The sequence below is a fragment of the Wyeomyia smithii genome, chromosome 2, assembly GCF_029784165.1.
Source record: "Wyeomyia smithii strain HCP4-BCI-WySm-NY-G18 chromosome 2, ASM2978416v1, whole genome shotgun sequence".
Lineage (NCBI taxonomy): Eukaryota > Metazoa > Arthropoda > Insecta > Diptera > Culicidae > Wyeomyia > Wyeomyia smithii.
The window spans coordinates 196,830,841-196,846,276 of record NC_073695.1 but is presented as its reverse complement, the minus strand read 5'-3'; the positions used below and the strand labels follow the sequence as shown (position 1 = coordinate 196,846,276).

At 35.7% G+C, this 15,436-nt stretch overlaps 1 protein-coding gene across 5 annotated transcripts in view; it reads right to left on the bottom strand.

Annotated features, from left to right (window-relative positions):
- Positions 1 to 15,436, bottom strand: part of LOC129720706 (uncharacterized) — a 156,399-nt gene that overhangs the window by 22,058 nt on the left and 118,905 nt on the right. For all 5 annotated transcript variants that reach the window (XM_055672307.1, XM_055672306.1, XM_055672309.1 and 2 more), the window contains exon 4: positions 10,074 to 10,186. In XM_055672307.1, coding sequence (XP_055528282.1) covers positions 10,074 to 10,186 — 113 coding nt within the window. The remainder of the gene's footprint in view (positions 1 to 10,073; positions 10,187 to 15,436) is intronic.

Sequence of the window (15,436 nt, the reverse complement as noted above, 5' to 3'; positions counted from 1 at the left end):
TTATAGAGTCAAGTATGCCCTTCAAAATGAGACCAAGAGATATTTTTTATGTTTGCCCCAATGTGTCATTCTTGACATACACATGAAAAACGCATATTTTTTGATGAAAAATATTAATAACTTTGAGTAAAATTGAGATATCTACGATGTCAGCGTTGCAAATTGTTTCTCTTAAAAAGCTCTAAAAGTCGTTCAAAGACAGTTTTGAGATGAAACTTGAAATAAAAAAGTTGGAGCGTGAAATATGTTTTTTCAATATAAATCGGTTGTTTTCAAAGATAGAGAAAAACTTTCTTTTACAAAGTTATTTAAAATTAATGGAGCCATAACATTGTAGAACAAATTTTTCTTCTATCTACAAAGATAAAAAAGTTAGATACTTGATTGTATCGAAAATGTTGGTCACCCTAATTTTCGATAATTTTTCAATAAGCGTTTTATTATATGTAACAACTTTGTAGAAGAAAGTTTTTCTCTAAAATGTTGCTATAGAGCTCTAGACCCAAATTTCCCCCTAAATTTGGTTTCTGGACCATTGTGCAATGTGTTTACACCGTAATGATCACTTATTATTAAATTTAAAAAAAAAACTTGCATTTTGAATGTTTCAAAATTCATGCATCAATTTAACGCCAGAATGAGATTATCTTTCCAGGGTTAAAAAAAATAAAACTATGCATGCATAAATATATCTTCGAATTTTGAAAATCAATAAATTTATCATGAAAATAAGGTTTTTTCAAGAGCGTTTCATGAGCATTGAATTATTTTGACCATTCTACAGCAGTTTATTGGTTATAAATACTGTTTTTGGCCATTGCTCTGCTAACTTTTTTTCTAAGCTAGCAGAACAATATTTTTGAATTTTTTTTTAAGTAGAATACTTCTCTCAGAAAGTTCGGCTACATAGGGATGTGAAATAAAAATCTAAAACCAAAAAAGTGAAAAATATGTCCAATTTCAAATGCTAATAAATCGGTTAGTATTCGATGGATTCCCTTCGTTCTTGTAGCAATGGACTGGAAAATCTTTTAAGATTCTTCCCAAAAGAAGATAATTGTAATTTTATTGTACAAACTATTGTACTATTGAAAATAGTCAAGCCTTGTCAAAACGAAAAATTCGACCTCTGATTGGTCGTTATATGATTGCTTCCCAAGCACGGTCGACAGAATCATATATCTTGCAATTTAAAATATGCTATTTGGCCTATATAAGAGCCTGTTTCAGCCGAAGCCGCTCATAATAGTTTCAGACAGCGACAACAGCAGTCGTTCCTTAGCAGCAGCAGTAGCAGTGCAGTGGATACCAGCGATAGCGGAAAGTGGCCAGAACTGTGTCATGACTAGGGGAAGCGTAGCAGTTCCAGCGGGTATCACCATCGATAGCAGCTGATGCAGTGAGGCACTTTGGTGAAATGCAGTCTCTGTGCGATAGCGGGCACTAGTAAATGCATTCAATGAAAAGTTGACTCATTCTGACATCACATGAGCCATCTAGTTTTGACAAATGACTGACACGCAAGCAGCCGGGTTATCTTCCTTGTAAAAGTATTCTACTTCAATCTTGCGGTCACGGCTTTGCACACAACCCTCTTGTGATTTTTTTTTGGGAAAATTTTATTGACATCTTATTGCATTTAAAGGTTTTTGATCGTTTTAGGAAAAAAATTGAAAAAAAATTTATGCTTGGATAATAAAATTTTCAATTTTTTTAGTCACCAAAAATTAACATGATAATCAGTTATTTTCAAGAGCACTTATTGAGCATTAAAATTATTTCAACCGTTTTAGAATTGTTTGTTGGTTAAAAATGCTATTTTCGTACATTGTTCTCAGAATGATTCGTTGAGTTGCGTTTGGGTTTGACAATCACAGAAAAAGTTGTGACAGAAAACCGATTTTGAGAAAAGGTGTTCCACGAAAAACTCTATTTTGTCATTTCCAACTCACAGATAGAAGGGCAACACAGCAATTTTCTTTTCTTTTAATTTTATTTTTATTTTATTAACACAGCAATTTTCTTTTCTTTTAATTTTTTCTACAGCTTTGCTGAAGGAAGCAATCTGGTGTATTCAAAATAGACACAAATTTTGAATCTGACTTATAGGGGGATTGCTTAAAAAACAGAAGACGACATTTTATGTAAGAAACTTGCTTAAGACACTGGGTACATAAAATCAATTTTTTACAGTCAAATTCAAAATGATCACGATTTTTTTTACGAATTTGGACTACTGTGCACCATAAGATTTTTTCATAAATCTTTCCAGTCATTGTAAATATCATGAAATCTAATGATTGAGATGTGCAGAAAACATTTTGAAGCTTATTTTATAAAATGGTGGTTGGACAATGTGTTTTACAATGACTATTTAGTCGTTTTTATATACCTTTTTGTATTTTACGACCTTCAAAAATGTACCGAGTAAAGATTATGAAATTTTGACCAGAAATTCAGTGCATCATATCGAATAGAATAGAGTACTCAGATTTTTTGGTGGATTTTTTTTATGATAAGCTTTTACAGCTTATGGCTTTTACATTGATCTGTGAAACACCGCGAGTGCCGTCCATGTATATCAAAGCGACTCGTCCATGTATATCAAATGAAGCGAGGTGCTCGTTGAAGCTTCTGTAATACGACCCATGAGTTTGAATTTTTTTTCTGCTTTTCAATCAGGAAAAACAGGAGAGTACATACGATTTAAGACAAGGAAATCAAAGTAGTTACGTAATTTCACGCACAAAGGCGCAGGCAGCTTTTAGAATAAGCTTTCATATTGGCAGTTCTTAGCAGGCATGTCTAAACCCACCCACACCACGGCGTGTGTGTTTTAAACGATACCACGGAGGGTATTTTCATTGCCCTTCAGTGCCTATACAAAACGGAAACCCACTGTTTCAAATAGAACAGCCCTTCGGAAGCTTCGGCAAACACAAAACCTAGTGTTCCCGACTTCGTGAGCCCTCGGAAGCTCGCTTGCTTACACATGTTTTCTCAAACGCTTCCTTTTTACAAAAGTTCATACGAAAAAAACATTGCAGGGGGATGTATGCGATGATTACCATCAAGCTATCCATTATTATACCATTGTCGATCTCATCTTGGCGACTAATGCTAGTGTGTTTTTCGAAACTGCAAGCCCGCGGTTGTTTCATGTACCGAAGTTAAAAACCCTCGGCTCAAGTGTTGCCGAATCCACACGAATTGCCCTGTGTGGTGTGTTTGTTGGCAGATGGGCCGCCCGCGTTCTGAAGTGCTGTGTTTTCCCCAAGCTTGGTTCTTAGACAGTTTGTTAGTATGTAGTAGAGATGCTCCGAATAATAGGGCTGTGAAAAAGTTATTTTGGAAAATTACCGGAAATTCGGATTTTCGAATTCAAGAGTAATTTGGTTTTTAATTTTTCTCATTTAATCATCATGTTCTGTTGAATATTCGGCCGTCTGTTTAGTCGAATATACGGTTAAACAGGCGGCCGAATAGTGTCTACACTGCAATAAGAGATTCGAGAACATTGGGTGGCATGTAACTTTCACGATGGAAAAGTCAGCGAAATGAACTGTCCAAATATTTGGTAACTGAGCAGAACTCTTTCCAATGTATGTTCTATACAAAATAGTAATTTTTGCTCATTTAAAGTTAAAAAAGTGGCTTCAATAAATAGTGACTTTTCAGTCACTAGGCTCGAAATGGTAACAAAATCACTAAAAAGTGACTCGCTGCTAGCCCTATACACATCTAGATTGATAGCCAAACCAGTGGGTTTGAATCATGATTTAGAGAAAAAGAACGAAGTCCTTTGTTGCCCATTCTTTTGACCAGTCTTCCACTATCTGTTTCTTGAATTATTGTTGAGGTTTGCAGGATATTATACACTACCGAAAACGAAAAATTTATTTTTTTTAAATGGTTTACTGTAATATTTTTGCCAGTATAGCGCAATGCTTCTTGTTTTGACGTCATTTTTAACAAAACTAAGCAACAAAACAAAAAATACTGGCATAAAATAGAGAGAGAGAGAGAGTTACATGTACATACACTGGGGTCGCTTTTTACGCGGGTTGTTTTTATGCGTTTATTTAAACGGGATATTTATACAATAACGCGGACTATTTTTACTCGATTCGGAAGATTATTTGTACGCGGTATCAAATAAGTTTGGTATAAGTATATCTAATCTAATATTTTAAATGCGGTACAACAAACCGCGTAAAAAACGACCCCAGTGTACTCCCATACACTCTTTTCAAATATGTTTGTTGAGGAGCAGGGCCGGATTTAGACGCTGAGAGGCCCGTGGCAAATTTATCTGTGAGGCCCTCTTTTCAAAACATTCAGAGGTAACGTTCTGGAAGGTGACGAGCAAAAAAAAAGGTCGTCCCAGGACTAGAGGGGCCCCTTGAATCGGGAGGCCCGGGGCATTTGCCCCCTTTGCCCCCTCTCAAATCCGGGCCTGTTGGGGAGTAAGAAAACCAGAAAATAATTCCAAAGTTTTAGTTGTCATCTGTTATATATGACATCTCTATCGAAAATAAACAACTATGCCCAGTTTATTTTAGAATAATCAATTTAAAAAATGTGTTATTTCGAATTGAATTATTAAATTGCTTAATTTGGGCTTAATAGAGCACGCACAAAGAACATATTGAAACGTGCCATCTAGAAACCTGCGGAGGTCATCTGCGCTGTAAATTCCTTTCCGCCGCACTAACTACAGTGCTAACGGTGCCATCACTGATATTCAGCGAGCTTTCAACCGAGTTTCATCTGCCTTTGATTTTCATCTATCGCATCGAGTTTTACGTTCCAAATTTATTTCTGTTTCGTAGTGTACACTAAAGTCGCATTTTACGCGGGGGATTCGTGCCGCGTAAAAAAAACCGCATACAAAAAACCGCCTAAATTCCGCAATCCACGTAAAAAACCGCATAGAATATTGGTTATAAATTTTGCTCAACCAGAAACTTCTAAGGGTATCTTGAATCACTCCTAGTTTACTGAAACTGATAGAAGTGTGCAATGTTAATTTGGGAATAATTTTTACATTCTAATTACGTTTTACTGAACTTTTGTCGGTTCGTAGCGCAGTTCTGATAGGAATTACTAAACAATTGAGGTTGAACAAAAATTGCAATGATACGTTACTGCCTAAAAAGAACGTGAAATATGCTAAAAAAAACCTAAATTAAACCACCTAGCAGTGAGACCCAGCCTTTCTCATTCGAACTTATTATTTGTTAAAATAGATTCACTCCAACACTTGAAAAATACACCTTGATAATTTCTGCTGGATTTGTTATTCATTCTAAACAACAAATTTTTGGTAGCCAACAGCACGACTATACCGAACATTTAAAATATAACCTATGAACATAAATTAACACACATACATGCAAATAACATGAAATTCTTTCAACTTTATGATGCGATTTTGTTTTTAATCGTGGTATAATCGATTTGTACTCATATACTGCGTATAAATATTCAGATTCTTTCAGTCAACGTTAGTCAGTAGATTTCAAATAATGTATAATTAAATGTTGTTCCTTGTACATTAATTTGAATGATCTTATAAGTGAAAGTGAAATTCTTTAACGCAATTGATATTACTGATCGTTTCTGAGGAACATCCAATGAATGGCCAAATACCATTCAAAATGGGTTTCGAAAACTGGATTATACGCAGTGGCCAGAATTCGACTACAAACCCAATTTTCAATCCACATGACCACTTATGGTGGCCTGATAATCATAAAATCCATCATAAAATTGCCGAACTGCCTAATCTGGGTATTTCTATGGCGAAGATGGCGACAGTTTCCGATCAACAGCCTAAAGTGACAAATATCATCCAATACGATTTGGGGAAGCAGTATGATACCCTGAGGCCAGAAATTATCTTCAGACGCCATTTTAAATTTCTAGACAGTAGCTTCTGGTTTCTGGAAACCAGTCTAAAAGGGACAAATATTACCCAATGCGAGTTTTTCAGTACCCGGGATGATGCTCAGAGGCCAGCAATCAACTTCATACTTCATTTTGAAATCCGAATTTGCGACTTCCGGTTTATGGAAAACATCCTTCAATTGCTAAATAAGATCCAATAAAGGTATATCAACTCTTTGGATTCTAGAATATTGATGTTGTATTTGAAGGAATAATTGCAGCATAGGATTTGAAGTTTGACATAATATTTGCACTGAATAAATAGTTTTTCTATCATAATGACTCCTAATTTCGAACTTTGATTAAGGCAGTTAGTTTTAAACAGCCTTTGGGGTTTGATTCTTTTTAAATTTGAGGGACAACCTGTTCTTTTGACACCTGTTTTCTTTAAATAATCGTGTAATCTTTGAAAGAAGAGATATTCAACATTTTTACAATTTAATACATAATGGATAAAATAAAAGTCCGATTACACTGGCTAACACAAGTGTTGCCTCGAAGATCAAACTAAAATAAAAGAAAAATTATAGCTTGTTATTAAATTTTGTTCATTCTAGGGCAACTATTATAAGATTTAGAGCAGCATTTTTTTCGATTTTGTCAACTAGTGTTATAATCAAATTAAAAAGGGACCAATAAAGCAACTAAACCTTCAATTTAAAACTAAGATTGTTAAAATAAGTCCAGCCCATCTTTGGTAAAACGAGTGAATTTAAAAAGTTTTCTAAATACGTTTTTTTTCATAACCTTCGAACAACATGTTCAATCATCATAAAATTCGTTATTTAGGGGTTTTGATACCTATTTTGTTCATTTGATACCTATTTTGTTCAAATCGGTTGTGTAGTTTCTGAGATAATGGAGTTTCATAACTTTTACATGTTGATACATAACAGACAAAGTTACAGTCCGATTATAATAAAATTCAATAGGGTCTTATCAGGCAACTAGGACTTTCAATTGCAACTTATTTTGTGGAAATCGGTCCATCCATCTCTGAGAAAAGTGGGTGAGTTCAAACAATCTTAGAAACATATTTCTTGTCATAGCCTGATTTTCCGTTATTATACATAACGGACAAAGTTGAAGTCCAATAACCATAAAATTCAATAGGGTCTTATGGGGCAACAAGACCTTCCATATGACACTAATTTTGTGAAAATCGGTCCAGCCATCTCTCAGAAAAGTGAGTGAGTTTAAACAGTGTTTGGAACACGTTTCTTTGCATAACTTTTGAATTACATGTCCAATCATTATAAAATTATTTAACAAATGGTTCAAAAAACAAGCTCGTTCTTTTGATACCAAGTTTGTTCAAATCGGTTTTGTAGTTTCTGAGATAACGAAGTTTTGTGATTTTCACATTTTGATACATAACCTCTAAACTAAAAATCCGATTACAATAAAATTCAATAGGGTCTTATGGGGCAACAAGACCTTTCATTTGCAATTAGTTTCATGAAAATCGGTCCAGCCATCTCAGAGAAAATCGAGTGAGATTGGGAGACCGTTACATACATACACACACACATACAGAAAATGCTCAGCTCGTCGAACTAAGTCTATTGATATATGAGATTCGACCCTTTGGAGCACTTTTATACCTTTGGTTTTTTCAGTGATTGCTATACCTTTCTAGGAGAAAGGCAAAAACATTTCAATAACAAAACAGTTTCAAAGAAAATAAAATCATGAACTACTAACAATTAGCAGAGAGAAACTGGAGCAAAATCTAACTAACCAATTTCACAAACTTTACATTTGTAAAGTCGATGACTGCTGTAGTTTTGAAGCTATGGCACAGATTCTTTCCAAACGTGGCCCAGTTGTTCTCTGCATAATCCATGAAAACGTTGTCGATTTTGATGAATTTATCTACGATTTATCACTGTTGGCAAAAGTACTTGTAATCCGTGAAATTTGAATTTGGATAAAAATTTTAAATGTTGGAACGGAATCATATTGTTGCAACTCACTCAATATCATATCAGACGTGAAATAGTACAAAAAACGCACTAACGGCGCAGCATTTAGATCTTTCATTTATCACAGTAAAATATGCGTAAGAAAAAGCGTTATTTGGGTTGTTTAGCTACTCACAGATTTCAAATTTTTATATATCAGGTAAAAGAGTGTAATTTTCTGGGCAAAACGTGATTTTTTAAAATTTTGTATCATTGTCTTTCGATTTTTAAATGAAAAAAAGCTGTTTTTATTCGTGATTTAAAATTTGAATGACGATAGAAAATTTTTTAAAATCACGTTTTGCTTAGAAAATGCAGCTCTTTCAGATGACATAAAAAACTGATATAGCTGAACAACCCAATGTCAGTAATTTATTGTTTCCAGTAAAACTTATGGTTCCTATTTAAACTGAAGTTACTTAGGGGTACGACATGTTATCAGTCCCAACTACACAAAAAGTAAGTAAGTTTTACACCGACGGATTCAAGTGGAATCTGTTTTCATAGTTTTATCACGATACTGCCATTGACGATATCACTACAACCTTCGATCTCAAACCGATCTGGGTTGCCACAACTGCCATTTGCCAATGTTTCACTGCCATAGTTTGATATTTCTATAGGCTGATTCCATTTCATAACAAACCAATTCTCAAAAAAAGTAACGCCACGGGACAAGCAAAACGAACCGCAAACTGAATGAAAATATCTCTTATCAGTTGGAAACTTGAAGCAATAATAAAACTCGCCAACGTTCGACATTCGACGGTCTTTGTTCGTCGAGTAGCAACCCAGCCCAGAGTTATTGTTTTCAACTGTGAGAACAGGCGTTACAATTATCAAGAAACCGAGAATTTTGAAACATCATTTGCCACCTACGCATCAATGCGAACTTCACCAAAAAAGTGATCAACACTTCATCTTCAGTTTGGTGAAATAGAACCGAATTCGCAGAATTCATGGTAGCGCATAAATCGTTTATATACTAAACAATAAATACTGAAATAAATAAACAGAAAGGATCCGGAACTGACTGGCTGTCGATTTAAATTTGTGCCAAAAATAAAACCCTTATTTGAATATACCAGAACAGAAGCAAATAAACACACAAAAAGCGGAAAAAAGAAAAGAAAATCCTACAACAGGAGAAAAGTTGCACAGAAGAAAAAAATCCACCTGAGAAGTCGGAACACAACGAAATAAAATAATAAGGATTCTTATTCAATACCGGCAGAATTGTGCTGGTTTGCCGTGCAAAACGAGACCGAGTGGGAAGGCTTCTGAAGAAGCCACTGGCAGGCAGCTGAGAGGCAAAAATAGTCCGCTTCTAGCCTTCCGCCGATATCATAAACTGGTCCCTTGCTCGTACCCCCTCGTTTGTCGTTCAGTTGACTCGAACGGTTGCAATAGTTTATGTCGTGCGACGAGTAACAACCACGTCGTGCTGATCCTTTCAGCCTTGTATACAGTTCGCTTTCGGGTATTTGTAGCTTTACTCGCAGGCATTTTGCGCCTCGGTGTCGTTCAGAAATTGATTGGTTGGAAGAGGTAACAGAAAGGTATTATCAACGAACAAAGCAATAAAAATAATAGAGCTATTGAAATTTCTCACGCTCTCTTGACAATACCCCCGTCTGCCTGATAAGATTCACCGAAATGACCCTTCTTTTTTTTGCTTTGATGAAACTTCGTTTTTCATGAATTTGAAACAACGATACAAATCAAATATTCTGATCAGCACACCTTCCAAGCATTTTTACATCACTGAAATGTGAACCTATAAACTTGAAACGAAAACAAGAATCGTACCATGTCACTGGTCGAGCAGCAAATTCAATATTCAGACGATGGTAAACCAATTTATCAAAACAAAATGGAAATCCGATTTACACTTCATTCAAGTGTATGCAGATTTTCCACTCCTTTCGCCGGATACGGTCCGGATTTTCCACAGTGGTCAGCAACGTTTGATCGGAAGAAGCAATTTCAGCTTCAAGCGGCAAACCGAACGGGAAAATCAAAACATTTCTTACACTTCTACTCCCGTCGAGCACACGTTGGGTGAAATCAGCGTTCAGTACAATAAAACATGGAAAATTTTCTTTGCAAGAAATATCCTGTGATGTATAGAATAACGGTACATATAGTGATAGTAATTACCTGCGTGGCATTTTTGCTTTAACAATTTGAAAACGTGTCAGCATCTGCGTCTGCAGTTTCTGGAAGGTAGAGTTCAGTATCGAACTACAAACTTGATTCATCTGATGTGAAACCTGAAAAAGAAGGAAGATACAATCAGTTTGTTATCGCAATTTCAATTTGTATTTAAATTGTTATTGTCTATGTTTCTCTAGATTTCAACGAAAAAATGAATGCTTGTATTTGGTGTGTGTTGATGACAGCAAAGCCTAATAGCTATCATGTAGGGATGATTGCCAATAATGCCAATTGCATCTCTTTCTGCTTTTAAAATATAACCAAAACACAAATCAGTAAAATAATTAAGTAACCAACACTGCAATGTCACATAAAAATTATCCAATATTAAGACATGAATGAGAATGGAAATAGCTTACGCTCAAACGTTTTTACGCCCGTTTGAACCTTGGGTTCTACACAGTCGACTAGGTATAATACCACATAATCGTGAAACGGTTAGTGAAAGCTTGATGGCCAATTAACTGAATATTGTTGGTACCTTCATTCAATTCTGCACAAGGCATGTATCCCGTAATTAGCATACCACATATTCAACTGATAAAGACACTAAACACCGTATTGCATCGGATAGAGATGAATGGTTGCGAGTGAAGCAATATGAAATCATTTGCAGCATTCGCAATGTAGACAGATTGCTTCCGATTTTCAACCTTCAATCAAATCAAACTACAGACGGGTTCTAAATAGAGATATCACGCTGCTATCGTATGCATTATTATACCACGTAAATTATGTATTTCATAAATTATGGAACTAAGTTCGGGAGCGCCCAAGCACGATGACGGAAATCGCTGCTACGAGCCACCTGCAGATTCCATGCTTATCTTTCAGCTTCCACTATTCCAGCTCTAGTCCACTGCAACGTTCCTCCCATGCTCATGCCATTTCACTTTTAAGTTCAGAAAGCGCTGCTAAAGCTCTTCATTTCATTTAGCAAACAAAATAGCTTCAAGCTCTCCGGAAAAAGGATTACCATATAAACGTCTACATAACGTCCACATTATAAAGCATGTGGAGATTCTGTCGTTACAGAACGTGAAAAATGAGTGAAATGGAAGCTAGAAAGGGGGTGGCACCTCCGTTAACGTGCATGCGAACATGATGCAAGCGACCGTGTGTGTGTGTGTGTGCGCGCGAGTGTGTGTACTCTTCAAATGACCGGAAAACAAACGGAGTGCACTGACTGCTTATAGCAGCGTAATCCAGGCGAAAGCTGAGACTCTTCCAAAGCTGATGAACAGTACACGTACATGAACACTGGATAGAGCTGTGAGTTAGGCTCCTGTTGCCTCCTTCTTTGCCACTTTACAGGCTAAATGATGAAAGTAAACATGAATGTAAAAAGGAAAGGTCAGATATTGTTTAAATGAATATTCATGACATGGATGGAAATTATTCATACACTTTGTTTGATGTGTAACGAGAAGCGGCGCACAGTGGTCTGAAATTGCCTAAAGTCGGAAAAAAGTCAATTTTTCAACTTGATGCATCGAGCAAGCCCTTTTCAGGAATCATTTTCGCAGGGTTTAGGCTAGTGAAAAATCATTAGAATGTTCGGATAATTAATGTTGTCATACATTTAACTAAGTTGAGAAAGTAGGCTTCTTCTGCACTCACGACTTCTCCATTTTCAAGTTGTTTACCCAGGTGAATTATTACAGAATGCAGAGGTAGTAATGAATGTTACAGTGGTGTCGAAATGATTATATGGCCTTACTCTAGTATTCTAACAACTTCAGATATCCTTTTTATAGTTGTTTCATGGAAATAATATTTCCACAAATAAGTATAATAAAATACTTGTCACTCCAACTTTATGTAGATTTTTAAATGGTATCCCCGCCTTTATCCGCGCTCATTCAAAATCTAAAATGTTCCCTCGTGTTCATAGAGACAGGAACAACAAAGTTTTCTGGGCAATTTTCGCCGAAACGTTCACAATATCAAAAACAAAAACGACCGTGCGACGCGCAAGCAGCCATTTTTTAGCAAGCAAAGTTAGCTTGGGGCGCCACTCATAAAATTAAACTAGTTTACTACATACACATTAATAGCCGTTACGCATACATAAACTTTTTTTGATATATCTAAAATTCGAGATTTTTCGGGATTTTCTTCTTCGACATGCTATAGGTAGCCATAAATCATGTTTTTTAACATTAATTGCTAAATTACTCAAAAAATACATCATGTACTATTTTCATATCCAAGGAGGAGTTTTTCAAAATACTATTCTCTACAAACTTTCTTTAGACATTATCCTTCTTTTTTGCTTCCTTGAGAAATTAGCGACAGCGCCGCCCTAGCGGTAGAATTTTGAACTACCTAGCAATTATCAAAAGTTGGCCAATAGTTTTAGGATCAATATTCGAGAAGACATCGTTCATCTAGGAGGCAACCCTAAGTAGTTATTAATTTCGCCCTGATTTCAGTCCTTTCCGACCACTGTGCGGCGTAGCATCTATAAGCGTTACGTAGTCGACACTCTCGACTTCAGCCAGCGGGTTTAACGCCACTACGTACGGTTCGCTTTCAGTCACGGCAGTAACTAAAGGACTGCTTCGCTTTGTGAGATATTACTTCAGAATTCTCGGAGTATTACTTGAGTGCCGACACTGTTTAGATGTATTAGCTCCCTTGTAATCGATAATAGAAAGAGGTGCAAGCTCGCGCAGTCAAGTGTAATAGATCGTGAAATTGTTTTACCGATTACACGTTGGACCTTGTAAGTATCGTTGGAGACGATTTTTCTCAGCGAGTTAGATTTTGCAAAAATAAGTACAATTATTAGTTGACAAGATTGAATGATAATCTCGCAAAAAAAATGTGTTAAATATAAGGTATTTTGAATTAACAAAATTCTATTTTCAACGCGATGGGACTGTTGAAGGCAATAGAAGTATCGAAAGCTAGCAGTAGAAAAGCTTGAGTAGCATTCAACCGAAACTGGATTTGAATTTTTTACTATAATATATATGTTTAAATATAAATGTGGAACTAAGTTCTCACTGTTTGTCAATAGATTGCGCCAGTAGTAAGTGCTGGTCGATTATCTAAAACATGATAAATCGAGCATACATCAACCGTTTTGAAACGTTAGTGATTTTATTATGACATCATATACTTTCAGTTGTGTGAAACTGTTTGATTTATGCCAACAAATCGTCATTTGCGGGAAGTGTTACTTTTCTCATCTCATGCGAAGATAACGACAGCTGAAGCGCATCGAGAGTTGAAAAAAGTGTACGGAAATGCTACTCTAACGTAACGTAATTGATTCCGTCGCTTCGAAGGGGATGATTTCGATGTTGAAATCTTCGAAGGCCCCGAATTGAGGGATTGATCGATTAGGATCCAAAATGCAGGAACAGCTTGCTTTGGTATTAGAAGTTACCCAGCCAGCATTTCCAAGTGATCGCATGCTTTTTTAAAATAAACTGAACTTTTATTAAAAAACAACACCCAATAAATTGTGAAAAAAGATAAGCTTGCTTACTTGATCACTAATGATTAAACCACTCCACTATCTTCACAGGCTAGGGTTTATACCTGAGAGGCGACAACTGGCTTCTTACTCTCTGTATTTTTCGTAAGTGATGCCATTCACTCAGAAAATACTTGAATGTTTTTGATGCTTTTTATCACCATTATGCACAATTATTCCTGCAGGCGAGAGTTTTACCGTTTGAGGGTTACCAAAGAATCTGCATCTTCAATATCCTTAAAATCGAATGTGTCATCCATCAATAATTACATTTTATTTATTGAACCATCTGAATTGCACTCTCCGTCTAAGTAATGTGCCTCAACAGGTATGTTTCAATCTTAATCCATAACGTATTCAAAAGTGGATATAAGTTCACACTACACTATTTACTTCCAACATTGAGCAGCGGTATGTTGTTCTTATGCTTCACGCGAAACCGTATTCACTCCTTGCGCACTTTTGGATGATGATGATGATGATGATGATGATGGTCCCGCCACATACCCCTACAAAGGTTTGAGCTGGACGATTTATCTATAGATAATTAATGTGATCACATTTTCATCAGTTATACAAAACAAAAAAAAAACGAACTGATTTTACCTCCAGATATAAACTTCTTCAAAAACTGTATACTTGATTCATAGAGCATACAAAACTAGTACAGGGTTTTCATGACCTTCAGCCAGACCAACCACAACTATTTCATGATTTTCTCTAAGCATTCAAATAACAATTTTAATTTGCTAAAAGAAATCATTTATATCTGAAAGCCGCGCGCGAGGCTCAAGCTTTTGTAGTCTCTTTCTATTATTTTTAAAGCTACAACAACAATAATGAAAAGAAAAAAAAATCCTTCATCATCACCGTGACGAACACAGTAGTTTTGTTGTTATAAATTTATAAAAGTCCAATTTAATATAAACATATAAATAAAATTTTACAACACAATCAGATCCGTTCGTATAAAACTTCGTCATTTACAAGCTTCAATAAAACAATCAATATATGAATAGAAACCAAAACAAATAGTTCATCTAAAATAAATCCGTTTGTTAAAACTTCGTCATTTAAGATCCGTTTGTTCAAACTTCGTCAGGTAAACTCTACATCATTTTGAAAAACTTAGTATCGTTCTATACAATAGAAACTTTCACGTGTGAAATACATTGTCTTTTGAACTCCGCAAGTGTTGGTGCACGTTTAACATGTCTTGGCATCGAATTGAAAAAATTTATACCTTTATAAAACAATGAATTTTGTGAAGCTCTCGTTAGAAAGAAAGGTGTTCTTATTTCATCCGCGGTTCTAGTGTTATATCTATGAAAATCTCTTCCTCTTTCAATTCGATCACTCAAATATTGAGGTAGCAAACCATTAATTATTTTAAAAATGAACACCATAGACAAATAAACAACTCGCTGCTTCACAGATAGCCATTGCAAAGCGTCCAACATGAAAACAGAGGAAGTTAATCTATCACAATTTAAGATCAAACGCATTATTCTATTCTGCAAACGCTGTAACCTCAACAGTTGTGTGTTATTGGCTAAGTATAAAAAAGTAGGGCAAAAATCCAAATGTGGAGAGATGATTGACTTGTATAGCTGTATTTTACTACTAATCGTTAATTCGTTTTTCAGACGGCATAGAATTCCATACTTTTTGGCAATTTTCTTGATGACATTGTCAATGTGAGCGTTGAACTTTAGATTGTCATCAATAATCACGCCAAGATATTTAATCTCCCGAACGCGACCAATTGCCTCATCATCAATCAAAACAGAGACATCATCATTTACAACGGTGCGCGAGA